The following is a 15,067-nucleotide window of genomic DNA, read 5'->3' on the forward strand; positions in this document are numbered from 1 at the left end:
CATACTCTGCTTCTGACTGGCTAGTAATCCTTACCTAGGTACTGTCAGGGCACGCCCTCGTACTCTGCTTCTGACTGGCTAGTAGTCCTTACCTAGGTACTGTCAGGGCACGCCCTCATGCTCTGCTTCTGACTGGCTAGTAGTCCTTACCTAGCTACTGCGCACGTGCGACTCCTGTTAGGTTGTAAAAAGTTAAAAACTATGCTTATGTATTATGTTTTAAATAATAAATTGTATGCTGCAGCAAGGTTATGAAAATAGGAATAGAATCTAGAATGACTAGCCTACTTTGGTAAAAACAGCTGGTTATTTCTCTCCCCCTCTCTTCCTGTTTCTTGCAGATAGATTAGGTTAAAACCAACTATTAACATATGAAGAGAAACGTCTCTTTGAGTCTCCAACCTCCTGGTGAGCTAGACGTGATTAGAACAAAGGAAATGCATATTTCTGTAGAATCAGCACTACATGATAATCAACTTTAGTCTGTGACTTGAAATTCAGAGGTGTGTCCTTATCCTGAGAGACAGGAATAAATGTGGGAGCAGGAGAAGGATTCGAGGCCACAAGCCTGGGACCCGACAAGGGAACAGGTTCTGTGGTCCGCTGTCAGCTGCAGTGTATTGTTTTGTCATGTCGCATGGCTGCTAACTGTGACCCGACAGGGGAAGCATGTTTGCAGTCTGCTGCTGACAGTGTTTCATGTTTTATGTTTTATTGTGTTTTCACCGTGTTGTTTTATTAAACCTTTTGCTTAAACTTTCAATCCGAACCCCAGCTTCTCCTTCCTCCAGAAATCTAAGTTGTAATAACAGTCAGTTTGAGAAGCAGGAAACAAAGAATCTTTGGTCTGCTGAGTCCGTCTCCTCTTTCATATCCAAACTTAAATCTCACTTTAAGACAGGATGAATATTCCTATTCTGTTTGATTTTTAGTCTGTTGTTGTCTTAAAGTATTAGTCTGGTGTTATTTTACATGTTTTATATTGTCAATGACTCTCATGTTCAGACTCAAAACAACAGTGAACGTATATTACAAGTATTGTGTGTTTATTGAAGCCTGATATATCTTCTTCCTCTGTGCCACAGAGCTCCATTGTTGTTTAAAACCTATAACTGAATATGTTTACATGCACACATTGTTTTCGTTTTTTTTCTCTTATGCCTAAAACGTAGGGATGTCCCGATCAGGTTTTTTTGCCCTCCAGTCCGAGTCCGAGTCATTTGATTTTGAGTATCTACCGATACCAAGTCCCGATCCGATACTTCTATAATATATAAAAAAAGAATAAAGAAGAGCGAAAAAACAGATCCAGGATGTTCCTTATTTTTTATTTAATTCACCTTATTTTAACATTCAAGTAATGTACTTTTACGAACTGCACTCCTAAAATAATGAGAATATATATACCGTAATTCCTCAAATAAAAACCAGGAGTCAATTAAAAGCCGGGGCTCAGTGGCCGGGGGCGTGGTCAACATGGACAAATAAAGGTCAGTCTCAAGGCCTGGGAAAAAATAGTGTGGATAATCTCCTAAATTCCTTTCATATAATATTAAGTCAAAATAAAATCGGAGTGTCTATTTGCACCCCCGGTACGAATAGCCTCGGCCACACAGCTGAGCTATTTACACCCTGTGACGTAACAACAAAAACACGTTGCTCGCGTGCACCGAAATCATGGCGGACGTTCATCTTCCATGACCGCAGAAACTGGCATATTAGGAAAGTTTTGTCTCTAAAGTTTATAACAGTTGAATTTCTAGCGGAAAATGGATACTACAGTTGCGCTTTCTGTCTTCAGTGAAAGCATACAACCGTTGGTTTGTTATTTAGTAGGCTATCTATTTTTTGTATACAGTATGGTTACCTAGCCACAGAGGCTTGAAGAAAGCAAGTGGTAAACAGTTGCTCAACATCCAGTAAGAACTGCTAGGTGAGTGGTTAGCATGCTGATCTTTGGTATGGGAGTTAGGAGTTCAATTCCCCTGTGAGGTGATTTTGTAATTTCGGATTAGATAATTTGCATGCAATTGCGCAAGTCAGGGCCCGCAAACGCAACATTTTTTTTTTTTTTGCAGGGTGGTAGGGGAAGACTCATGAATATGCCTGCTCTGGTTGGGTTGGTTAGGTTTAGGCAAGAGGAGTGGGATTGGTTATGGTTAGGGTAAAAATGTCAGAGCGATAATATTCCAAAAAGGTGTAATACATGAGTAGTATGGATAACTGTGTTTAAATATATGCCAAGGTACTGTAAATGCACAGGGGTGCAAATAGCATACATTGATATTTGTACCAGACGGGGTATTAATAGAACACATTGCTGTGTGCACCGGCGGGGTACGAATAGCATTTCTAATTGCACCAGGGTACAAATAGCATACACTGCTTATTGTACCAGGGGTGCAAATAGCCTCACCCTTATTTCAATGCGGCTGTATGTGTAACTCAGCCAAGTGTAGTGTGCAGTAACGTACAGGTGCCAATAGATGGCAGTAGCTACATTGGATGTAACACGGGTCTCATTTAGTGCTAGCAGAGAAAGACGGACTCTGGTGCTAGTGACAGACTTTTCAACAACAAAACGAAAAGAGTTTTAAAGTATGCGGAGGAAAACTCGGGTGAAAAAGCTGCGAGACGTTTCGACATTGACCCCAGGAGAATCCGATACTGGAAGAAACAGAAGGATGAGCTGACAAGATTAGCTAGCAGACAAGAGCAGAGCACGGCTAGCTAACTGGAGGTGGGAGGAAACACGTTAGCCTGGAGCTAGAAACAAAGCTACTGGTAGCTAGCTACCGTCTGTAACGTTAATCAAATACTGGTGTAAGTACTGTATGCTCTTATTGTAATCTACCAGCAATACTGCAGTACCTGTATTTGAAATAAATACCCGGTACATTTACAGGTTTCAAACTGACACAATGGGGGTGTTTGATTAATTCTGACCCAAATTGCTTTGTCACCCTTCTGGCTGTTGTTGTATATGGTGATATTTTTGCAAATGTTTTAAAAAAAATTAATGATCTTTATCCACTGGAACGCTATGGTTTTTAATTTAAAACAGTTTATTTAAAATAATTATACTTATCAAACAGATGGAATTAGAAATAAAGACCTGCCTCTAATAAAAGCCTGCTTTAAATACAAGCCTGGTACCCTCTGCAGCTCAGGTAAATAAAGGCCCCGGCTTTTATGTGAGGATATACGGTACATACATATCCGAGTCCTGATCGGGAGGTAATGTCCGATTCCGATCGAGTCCAAAACCACGTGATTGGGCCCGATTTCCGATCACGAGATCGGATCTGGACATCCCTACTAAAAAGACAATATTTTAGCCAAGCTGTTGTCATGGCTAATGACAGAATATTTCACTATTCCTGTTTTCATGCAGCCATGTAAAATAGGACTTTTTCAAAGTGTTCCAGTACTGGAGGACTTGTTGGAGCGTGTGAACACAGCATCCCTCTTTCATTCCTTTAACCAGCTTCTAGGCCTTCGAGGCCACATATGAACACACACACATATGTTATGTTACTAGTGATGGTGACATAGAAGAGCAGCCGTACCTCTCTTCCTGTTTGTTTTCTTGTCTTTGATCACCCCAGAGTAGATTGCAGCTGGATCACTCTCTGGAAAAAAAATATAGTTATTATTCCAGGACTGTAGTTTATGCAGTATATTTACTGCTTATGCAAAACGTATACTGATTATCTCCTACTACAATCAGTAATACTTTTAAATAGCTAATTTATGCTTTTTTGCTTTTTCCCATTCCTTTATTGTGTTATATATCTTTTTTGTGCATGTTATAGGTTTACAAAGTGAAAAAGCCCAAAGTCCCCTCCCAAAGGGACTTACCATCTCCAACAGAAAACACTGTTCACAAACTGCTCCAAACAGCTCTATTGTAGTCCAGCCTTAACTTCAGAGACGAACGTGGTCACTTTGGAACACACGTTATAATGCTCGCCTAGCTGCTAGCGTGGCATGCCCTCATACTCTGCTTCTGACTGGCTAGTAGTCCTTACCTAGGTACTGTCAGGGCACGCCCTCCTTACCTAGGTACTGTCAGGGCACGCCCTCATACTCTGCTTCTGACTGGCTAGTATTCCTTACCTAGGTACTGTCAGGGCACGCCCTCATACTCTGCTTCTGACTGGCTAGTAGTCCTTACCTAGGTACTGTCAGGGCACGCCCTCATACTCTGCTTCTGACTGGCTAGTAGTCCTTACCTAGCTACTGCGCACGTGCGACTCCTGTTAGGTTGTAAAAAGTTAAAAACTATGCTTATGTATTATGTTTTAAATAATAAATTGTATGCTGCAGTCAGGTTATGAAAATAGGAATGGAATCTAGAATGACTAGCCTACTTTGGTAAAAACAGCTGGTTATTTCTCTCCCCCTCTCTTCCTGTTTCTTGCAGATAGATTAGGTTAAAACCAACTATTAACATATGAAGAGAAACGTCTCATTGAGTCTCCAACCTCCTGGTGAGCTAGACGTGATTAGAACAAAGGAAATGCATATTTCTGTAGAATCAGCACTACATGATAATCAACTTTAGTCTGTGACTTGAAATTCAGAGGTGTGTCCTTATCCTGAGAGACAAGAATAAATGTGGGAGCAGGAGAAGGATTCGAGGCCACAAGCCTGGGACCCGACAAGGGAACAGGTTCTGTGGTCCGCTATCAGCTGCAGTGTATTGTTTTGTCATGTCGCATGGCTGCTAACTGTGACCGGACAGGGGAAGCATGTTTGCAGTCTGCTGCTGACAGTGTTTCATGTTTTATTGTGTTTTGACTGTCGTTTTCACTGTGTTGTTTTATTAAACCTTTTGCTTAAACTTTCAATCCGAACCCCAGCTTCTCCTTCCTCCAGAAATCTAAGTGACACGTCTTTTAGAGATTTCTAACAATTGGTGACCGCCGACGTGGATTTGTGGAGGACAAAAGGAAAAAAGCGTATTGAAAGACTGGATCATGGTGACTTGCTGAATTTTCACATGGGCCCAGACAACTGAGAGGTGAGCAGAAAACCTGTTGTTATCAAAACACTGCAGAGCGTATATAGGAAACGTTTTAGATGTGAAAATTCAGCAGCATCAACTGGTAAGTCTATTAAAATCTGTAAAAGTAATTGATAAAAGTAATGCCCAATTGAGGACTATGTTGAGAACGATAAATACAAAAGTAGGCCTATTGTATGTGATAGTGTGTGTTTGTATGTGGTTGTGTAAAGCTTAAAAGCCCGCAAAGAGGGTTCCATGGTTAAGTGCACTAGAAGTCCACTTTTTTAAGTGGTCAGGTTTAGAATCCTGTAAAATTTTAATGTTAAAAAGACCGAATAGAGCCGGCGACAGAGGACCTAGTCTCTGTGAGGTCACAAGAGGTGTGGCCATAGTTTTTAAAAAGTCTGAATAGAGCCGGCGACAAGAAAAATCATTTTCTTTGTGCGGTCACAAGAAGTGGGGCCATAGTGGTAGAAAGTCCGATAGAGCCGGCGATAGAGAAATAATTCTCTGTGAGGTTAAAGATAGGAAACAATTAAATATAGGGTTGTACAGAGGCCTACTGTAAATATTTTTGAAATAGAATTGTGGTATTGGGATTTGAGTCCACAGCAGCGACTCGCGCAGTTGTGTTTTGTGATAAACTAGTGTAAATATGACGAGTTTGCGGAAAGTGACTCCTGTGTTAGTTGTGACAGTAACTAACTCATTTTTGTAAATAAGATTGGTTCGTTTAAATTGAGAGCGTGCAGCTCAGCGGTGGGGTTTGTGGACGTGTTGAGGTTACAGACGCAGTATGGTCGTGGATTGGTTGTGGATTTTCGTTTGTGTTGAGTTTTGCATTGGAAATTCCATTTCCTGACTGGTATAACGAACAGCGACTCCATCTGGTTGGTAAATCATTACAACAGAGCGTCTACTAAAACCAGCTAGGGGTCAGACTATGGAAAAATACAGTAAACTAGAGAAATGAAATTTCTGAAGAGATTGCATTGTGAATGCTTTATGATTGAAAGGCCAACTGGATGGCTGGTTTGATTTTTGTGGAAAAGGGTGGAGCAGTGAAAAATGGATCAATCTGTATGAATGTCTTTGAAGAGTTGGGCGCCGACCCTGAAGGTATGAAAGACGTGGAACATTTTAAAGTTTGAATGGAGTTTCTCAGTGAATGTATGAAAATGTGTTGGCTTTGAACATTCAGTCCCTCTGTTTTGAGGGGGAAAAGATGCCTGCTAAAACGTTGAATATTTAAAATGCTTGGTTTTGTTTGATTACATTTTTTGTTCATGTTTAGTGTTGTTCTATAGGGACAGAAATGGAGAATACCTTACAGTTTTAGTCTTTTTTCTAAAAACTATGCTTATGTATTATGTTTTAAATAATAAATTGTATACTGCAGTCAGGTTATGAAAATAGGAATGGAATCTAGAATGACTAGCCTACTAAGGTAAAAACAGCTGGTTATTTCTCTCCCCCTCTCTTCCTGTTTCTTGCAGATAGATTAGGTTAAAACCAACTATTAACATACGAAGAGAAACGTCTCTTTGAGTCTCCAACCTCCTGGTGCCAAGTCTGGATTAGAACAAAGGAAATGCATATTACTGTAGAATCAACACTACCAGGATAAACAACCTAAGTCTGTGACCTGTAATTCAGAGGTGTGTCCTTATCCTGAGAGACAGGAATTAATGTGGGAGCAGGAGAAAGATTCGGCACTGTTTTTATGTGACTCCACAAGGAGAATCATGGATTCAGTCCGCTGTCAGCTGCAGTGTAACATTTGTTTTGTCATGTCGCATGGCTGCAATCTGTGTCCCGACAAGGGGAAGCATGTTTTGCAGTCTGATGCTGGCAGTGTTTTATGTTAAATGTTTGATTGTGTTTTGACTGTCTTGACTGTTTTCACCGTGTTGTTTTATTAAACCTTTTACTTAAACTTTCAATTCGACCCCAGCCTCTCCTTCCTCCAGAAATCTAAGTAACACGTCTTTTCTATATTCCTTACACTCCCAACAAAGATGGAACAGAAGTGAGATGTCTCACTCTGTAGCTAAAACAGAGAGCTCAACACACAGGGTGAAAAGAGGAGCTTCAGCAATGTGCAGTACAACAAAAAGATGGTTTTTTTTTATTAAGTTAACCTATTCTGATATAACCTCTAAATAAATTATAAACCTGAAAATTAGCATAACATGAGAACTTTAAGTATACAGGTCGACAGGCCATAAAAGTCCACTTGTTAAGGGGAAGTACAATTTTTCAGTTTTTTTTCTTCTTAACACTTCTGCTAACCCAGTTCATGTGAAATGGACTTCACGCTAACAGATTAGACTGTTTATAGAGTTTAAAGCAAGATAAGCAGACATGTTGACCGCAGGAGGAAAAAGTCACGGTTACTCTCTCTCTCTCTCTCTCTCTCTCTCTCTCTCTCTCTCTCTCTCTCTCTCTCTCTCTCTCCAATTAAATTCAAAGGGGCTTTATTGGCATGAAAGTTGCCAAAGCTTCAAAATAGAATTTGTCTAAATATTCAGACAAAACACATTTAACAGTAATATGAACATTAACACAATGTTATATAGTCAATTTAGATATTGTTTTGGTCTAATTTAGTTCATTGTAATTTAATAAAGTATTGTTTAAAAATTTAACATGTTGTTGTCTCCCTCTTTGTTGTGAACTCCTGACCTAGGTCAAGAGAAGTGTGTGTGTGTGTGGGGGGGGGGGGGTTGTTAAATGAAGTAATTTTAGCAGTAGGTTGTTGTGTGTTGGCTGTTAGTGGAATATTCATATATTAACAATAAACAGTTTAATCGGAACAATGTCTTTTTCAGAATAAGGGCAAAAAAAACTGAATATTGTTAATGTAACGATGGTCACTGTTGCACTGGATGACATGTTTCTTTATCACCATGATCACACACTGTAGTTCATTCACAAATACTCTCTAGAGCACCAGATGAGGATTAATCCGCTAATGAAAATAGTCCCTAAAAAATAAAGTCACTATTTCCTTATGTTTGTTTGATAGAAACTGTTGTGTGTTCTCCTCTAACAGATGTTTCTAGTGATGGAGACATAGAAGAGCAGCCATACCTCTCTTCCTTTTTGTCTTCTTGTCTTTGATCACTATTTGTCCGTTACAGACGTCTTCTGTTCTCACTCCGGAGTAGATTGCAGCAGGATCACTCTCTGGAAAAGACATGACATTAATTATCATTGATTAACTTTTACTACAATCAATAATACTATTTTCCACAGTATTAGAAAATGACTTCATAGTAGATACATTTTAGCAGCAAATTTCAGGATATAGCTTTAATACAGAAGTGTCAAAGTCTACATAAGGGGAAGTAAAACTTAAAATGTCACAGTTTTCTTTTCTTAACACTTGTTGCTGATGGCAGGGCTGAAATGGAAACCCAGTTCATGTGAAATGGACTTCACGCTAACAGAGCTGTTCTTTTATAGAGACATGTTGACCGCAGGAGGAACAAGTCACCATGACAACATGTCAGGGTGTCGCACAAACAACAGTTTGTGACACACAGTTTTGTTATTAACACACAAAATAATGTAAAAATGTGTCTACAGTATTTTCCAGAGAGACTGAACTAGATTTAGTTGAGCATCTTTGTTATGGCGCCATCAATATAAACTCAATAAAAAAGGTTTTCTAACAAACGCCTTTTCCCTGGGACACTGTATTTTAAAGATACTTCAAATCCAAATCACTTTAGAGATCTTCATTGTAAAGGGTATAAACAATGCAACTGGCCAGTCTGGTGCAGTACATGAGGAGGAGATGCACTGCAGTACTTAATACAGCTGGTGGCCACACCAGATACTACTTTTGATTTTGACGCCCCCTTTATTCAGGGAAACATGGATCATCAAGACTATTGGTCCTCCTAGTTGTCAATCATTCTGGCGCTATGTTTACGTAAGGCTGTCGTACGTGCTCGTCCCTAGGGTAGTTTTCGCTTTCTGCACATGAATACTTTCAGGTGTATATGTGTGGTGAGCTACGAGTGTCTACGAAAGGTATGACAAGAAGAGAAAGGCCTCTGAAGAAAGAAACAAGACCGGAGTGTTTTTGGGAGAATGTTTCACACGCTGGCGTGCGCTAAAAGCACAGGTTGGGCTCTCCACTGATGCCTCAGTCGCGAAGTTTCTACTCGACAGGTAAAGTTTGGCGTGATATTTGGAGAAATCCATTTAAAATCACTGCTAGTGAAAGTTGATGTAAGCTATGATTAGCGATGCTAGCCTTGGCACAAGTCACGCACCGCACAGACACGGTAAACATCTCAATTTGTGAAAAAGTGCAAATCTTCTTATGGAAAGTAGGCTTCACTGCATGAAAAGTGGGATTTTCGTCCGGTATGCGGCACTGTAGATTGTCGTGGAACTTCAGGTTTACGGCTGTATACGGCAATTTACAGGCAACACCGAAAACTGCCGTGAATTGTCGGAAATTGGGGGTGGGCCTGTTGCAGTTGTCCCCCATGACCCCCCCCTATAATTCTAGGGGAGGCTTTCACATGTAAATTAAAATGCTGTGAGCTATCCAAATGCAAATCAGGGTAGCAGCATGGGGAGTTTTACCCCAGGTGACATTTTTCTAAAAGGTATTAACTTAATTTTAAGAAAATCTCTTAAAATAGATCAGATTCAGTATAGCCTAATTGTAGACTCTTTAGTAGATTTATTTGATGAAAGTATGCTAGATTAATTACTGTGTATGTCATTATAGTAATGACTAATTAGATGTAAAAAAAGATACACAAAATAATTTATTTCAACAATTAGTTTTAATCAGGCTTTGCACACAAAGGTAAAATGTGCAATCCATGATTCATTCACAGTCTCAACCACTGTACATAGTGACATGACTACAGTGGCCTTTCTGTCTTGCGCTCCATCCAACATTGTCTGGTGGAATGGAGACAGAGGCTCCACTGGACAGTTTTCTAAGAGAAGTCTTTCTGCTGACACCAAAACACTGGGCTTCACATAAAGCATATCAGCTTTGTCATTGCATGACAAGGTCCCAACCATTTCTCTTCTTAAAATACTGGCAAATTCAGCACCATATTCACATGTCCATGACATATGAAGCTGTTGGCTCTGCTCAAATGGCCTCATAATCTAGACATCAATTGTCCTATGGTTATTAAACTTTCCCAGTATTCCATTTAAACTCACTGTAATTCACCTCCACACCAGTGTGTGCGCTGTTCGCGCCCTGCTGGTTAATCTGCTCCTCTTTGTCTCTCTCTATCACTCTGCCCCCCCCTACCCCCGCCCTCACTGCTACCATTTGAAAATAGCGCCGGTGTTATGTGCCTTCTGGTTTTTCCACCTACTGGTTTCCGAGCCTGTCCAGATGCCGTGTAAACCTATCAACCTACCCACGTCAACAGATTCGCTACATATTCATAAACATTTTACTGGCCTTTGCATGTCGCAACTCAAATCAAAACTATACTGAACTGAACTGAAAATATGAGCCCTACATTACTATAACATTGTACAGCGGGAAAAATGTGTTTTAAAAGTATTTAGGATGATCCGTGTCACGCTGGATTCGTACCTCCCTCAGCAAAAATAAAAACTTAAGAGTCCACTTCACCATCCACTATACTATCACATTTATCACACCAGCTACCAGGACATGACTTTGTTTTTTCTTTTCCGTCAGTAGGCCATGAATCACTGTTTATCTGAGTACTCCGAAACAACAGGTTACCTTGATTTAGGCTTAAAACATAACTATATCATGCACTCCAACCTTCTGCTACACCTCTGCGGGCCCGCGTGCAAGGATTCATCATAAATTATAGCAGGCAGCACGGATTCTGAAACAATGGGTCTAAAACAACTGTTACCCTGGGCTGGGAAACGTGATCTCGAAGCTCTCAAACAGCTACAATAACATGTTCCTTGGATTTATGAAAAGAAGCGATATTTCTATTGACATGGCTCACATGCCTACATCTACGTTTCCAAAAAGTTATACAGCCATATGACAGAAGACAAAATATTTAACCCAATAAAGGATTTGCTGCTTTTCATTTTATGACCTTAAACCTTACCATGTTCGCCTATATTCCCACCCAATCGTATTCCAACCTCATTTATTTTGCAATCACGTAACACTACGGAGCTTGTTCTGAATTGGTCGAAACATCTTGCAACGATGCACTCTTAAGACGAAGTGTTGAAAACAAGGTTCACCTTTCATCTTACACCAATTTCAAAACTGATCTTCTGATATCCGGGTGGTGACATAGAGCCTATAGGCTACAACGAAAACAATTCAAAGGTTAGCGAACTATATTTCAAATTTCTTAAACAGAACTTTGTATTGTAGGGGTTTCAAATGCGTTTATCTTCCGTCGTAAACATAACGTTGTAGGCTATTGGAAACGTAGAACAAGGTCAATAGAAATATTGCTTCTTTTTATATCCAAGGTAGCCTATTGTAGCTGTGAGAACCTCGAGATCATGCGGTTCCAGCCCAGGGTAACCAGTTGTTTTAGACCCATTGTTTCACAATCTGTGTTGCCGCCTGGTAGAATCTATAACAAATCCTTGCACACAGATAGCGCAGATGGTTAGAGTGCACGGTATCGTTACGTTTTTAAGCCTAAATCAAGGTAACCAGTTATTTCGGATTATTCAGATAAACAGTGATTCATGGCCTACTGAGAGAAAACAAAGTCATGTTCTAAAATTTTGTGTGATTGATGTGGTAGTGTAGTGGACAGTGCAATGGTTTGGTATGCTGTTAATTTAGCTGAGAAAGTTTCGAATCCAGCGCGATATGGATCATCCTAATTACTTTTAAACATTTTCCCGCTGTACAATGTTATTGTAGGCTAGGGTCGTAAACATAACGTTGTATGCTATTGGAAACGTAGCTGTAGGCATTTAAGCCATGTCAATAGAAATATCGCTTCTTTTCATAAATCCAAGGAACATGTTATTGTAGCTGTTTGAGAGCTTCGAGATCACGTTTCCAGCCCAGGGTAACCAGTTGTTTTAGACCCATTGTTTCAGAATCCGTGTGCTGCCTGCTATAATTTATGATGAATCCTTGCACATGGGCAGCGCAGAGGTGTAGCAGAAGGTTGGAGTGCATGATATAGTTATGTTTTTAAGCCTAAATCAATGTAACCTGTTGTTTCGGAGTACTCAGATAAACAGTGATTCATGGCCTACTGACGGAAAAGAAAAAACAAAGTCATGTCCTGGTAGCTGGTGTGATAAATGTGATAATATAGTGGATGGTGAAGTGGACTCTTAAGTTTTTATTTTTGCTGAGGGAGGTACGAATCCAGCGCGACACGGATCATCCTAAATACTTTTAAAACACATTTTTCCCGCTGTACAATGTTATAGTAATGTAGGGCTCATATTTTCAGTTCAGTTCAGTATAGTTTTGATTTGAGTTGCGACATGCAAAGGCCAGTAAAATGTTTATGAATATGTAGCGAATCTGTTGACGTGGGTAGGTTGATTGGTTTACACGGCATCTGGACAGGCTCGGAAACCAGTAGGTGGAAAAACCAGAAGGCACATAACACCGGGAGATTGCGGGAGATGAGTCCGAGAGTTAGAGCAAAAGCTTCCGAAATATGGGAATATTTCAGGCCAACTGGTAAAAGAGTTATCTGTACACTCTGTCAAACTTCACTTGGAAACACACAGGAGTTGTTCGAGACATTTGGAGCGTTTTTTCTCTCTCCTCCATATCACCTCTGGGGCTCCAGAGATGCGCTCACAGAAAGAAAAAGTCAACGTAAGTATATGATTATTAATGAAACGGCGAGCTAGTCTGTATTGTTTATTAACTCTTGATCATACAGTGACTGTCTTTGGATGTTAAACAGGCTACTTAGACTTGGCAGTAATGTTTTAAACCCCACCAAGTTTAAACGCGAGCAGCACAGAGCTGTGTGTCTGGGCAGCCTGGCTGCTTTCAGCGCCATTCATTCTGGACCGGTGTTTCGGTTTAACTGGTTTTTGAATTAACTGGTGATAGAGGCAGAGGTGAGTTGTTTTATAAAAGTATATTTTTTTTATCTCGTAATTTTCAGAAAGCAGTCCTTCGTCTTCACAACTCTGAGACAAACTGTAGCAGGCGCTACTAACCGGAGCAAGGGTAAGATTTAAAGAATATGCTTTCATTGAATGAACTTCATTCATTTTTCTGTATAAGGACATAGATACGTTAATAGATACCGATCTTAACCGTACTTTTTTTTTTTTTTACAGACTAACCTCGCCTCATAACGAGGCTGTGACCTATATTTGCTCGGAGCTGTCTGCCGGTGTTCCGGTTGAACTGGTTTTTGAATTAACTGGTGATATGTGTTGCAGGCAGGGCTGCACCGCTGCAGTAAACAATTCGGATCAATTCGCCTCTTTTTCACATTGATTTGAAAATATTACGGTAGGAACGGGTTGCTGGACAGTAGTTTATTTGGATCCGACATATATACATGAACAAATGAGCCGTTTTTGTTACGAAAATATCACTCGTTGTCTGGCGAGTGTAACGCCGTGTGTCTCTACCACTGTCTCTGTAAACCACGGACACACCGATTTTTTTTGATTATCTAGTGACATTCACGCTGTAGTTAGTTATTAAACGGTGTCCAGCCTATAGGTAGGCCTATAACAAACAAGCTAACAACAAAGCAAACAACAAACCTGATATTTCACCTTCCCACACCTGCGCCTAATATCCAAATCGTTACAAAATGGGAGTTTGACAGTCCTGTCCAAATGTGATGAATGAGTAATAGTGTGTATTGTACACTACCATAGTGATGAGAATGATGCACGTCCGTAGAATTAAATATAAAACACAATCAACGGGATAGAAGTTATGTCACAAATTAATCTGGCATCAGTCGTTGCTATCGCCACAAACATTAGTGCGAACACCTCAGAAAGTATGTTTCACTTATCCCTGTATGAAAGCATCTCAAATCAACTTGAAGTCAGATTAATAACGGAATGATAGGCTACAAATATAACACTGATAACCGAAAAGTTTTGGAAAACACACTGACGTTTGCAGTAGCCAATTGTGAACAGGCATCGACACAGCCACCTACGTTGTCGGAATTCGTTCTTGCAGCGGCATCACAACTTAATTCAATAACAGTACAACATGGATTAAGTGTATTAGATCTGTTAATATTTAAATACCGCCTGTAAGCAAAACATAAACTACATTTGAGGTGTTTACACCCAGCTGAACGCAGCGTGGAGACAGCTGTCAGCTGTGGCAAAATGTGATCCGCTCGATTAACTTGTGATACAGGCATTTAAGAAATGTAATTATATTTCTGTAGGCTACGTAGATGTGTTATGTTAAGCTACAGCCTCTTCACAACCACATTTTTTAATATTCATTATGCCTGTATTACAACTTTATTCCGTTTTAGGGGTACAAAAGTAAACACGTCAGTCATGCGCAAACGTGATCATTTATCATTGTTATTAATGTGTAGGTCTATCTCAGCACAAACCGTCTCTTCAACCTGGGCCTACATCAAAGTTTTGTATAATCATATACTATAATGACCATTTTTTGTCGTCATAGTAGGCCAACACATTATGTGGGATAAATAAAAGTCAAACTGTGAGAAAATAAGCTTCATATGTTCTTCACTTCAAATCACCAGACTTTTGCTGTAACTCACTTCATAACTTAACCGAGACATAACACAAGTCGCCCGAGAGAAAACGAGGATCAGGACTTTGCTACAAAACATTCATTGGCCATATGGTCATAACAATAGTGTATAGGCTACCATTAGACATAAAGCGCGATTCTTGGTCGACACAAACATAAATTAAACACAGATAATCAGTTGACGCGTGACTGACGTGTTTCATTTTTACCCCCAAAACGGAATAAAGTGTTAAGTGGGGTCATGCCTGTTTGTTGTACATCAGTTAGTTTTCGGTATGTGAGGCAAATATGAACTATACTACTTTACAGTTTCTAGGTTAGCATTTGCCCATGTTAAATTGTGA

At 39.9% G+C, this 15,067-nt stretch overlaps 1 protein-coding gene and 1 long non-coding RNA gene across 2 annotated transcripts in view; one reads left to right on the forward strand and one right to left on the reverse strand.

The window, feature by feature from the left end:
- The window catches only part of LOC120572607 (low affinity immunoglobulin gamma Fc region receptor II-like), a 243,189-nt gene that overhangs the window by 5,911 nt on the left and 222,211 nt on the right, over nt 1-15,067 (reverse strand). Inside the window, exons 8-9 of the mRNA XM_039821928.1 lie at nt 8,105-8,200; nt 3,570-3,632 (exon numbers count right to left, since the gene is read on the reverse strand). Coding sequence (XP_039677862.1) covers nt 3,570-3,632; nt 8,105-8,200 — 159 coding nt within the window. The remainder of the gene's footprint in view (nt 1-3,569; nt 3,633-8,104; nt 8,201-15,067) is intronic.
- Nucleotides 12,607-13,391, forward strand: LOC120573042. Its single transcript, XR_005641615.1, has 3 exons — nt 12,607-12,815; nt 13,114-13,178; nt 13,292-13,391. It is a non-coding gene; the product is annotated as an uncharacterized LOC120573042 (long non-coding RNA).

The sequence above is a fragment of the Perca fluviatilis genome, chromosome 14 (genome assembly GCF_010015445.1).
Source record: "Perca fluviatilis chromosome 14, GENO_Pfluv_1.0, whole genome shotgun sequence".
NCBI classification, from domain to species: domain Eukaryota; kingdom Metazoa; phylum Chordata; class Actinopteri; order Perciformes; family Percidae; genus Perca; species Perca fluviatilis.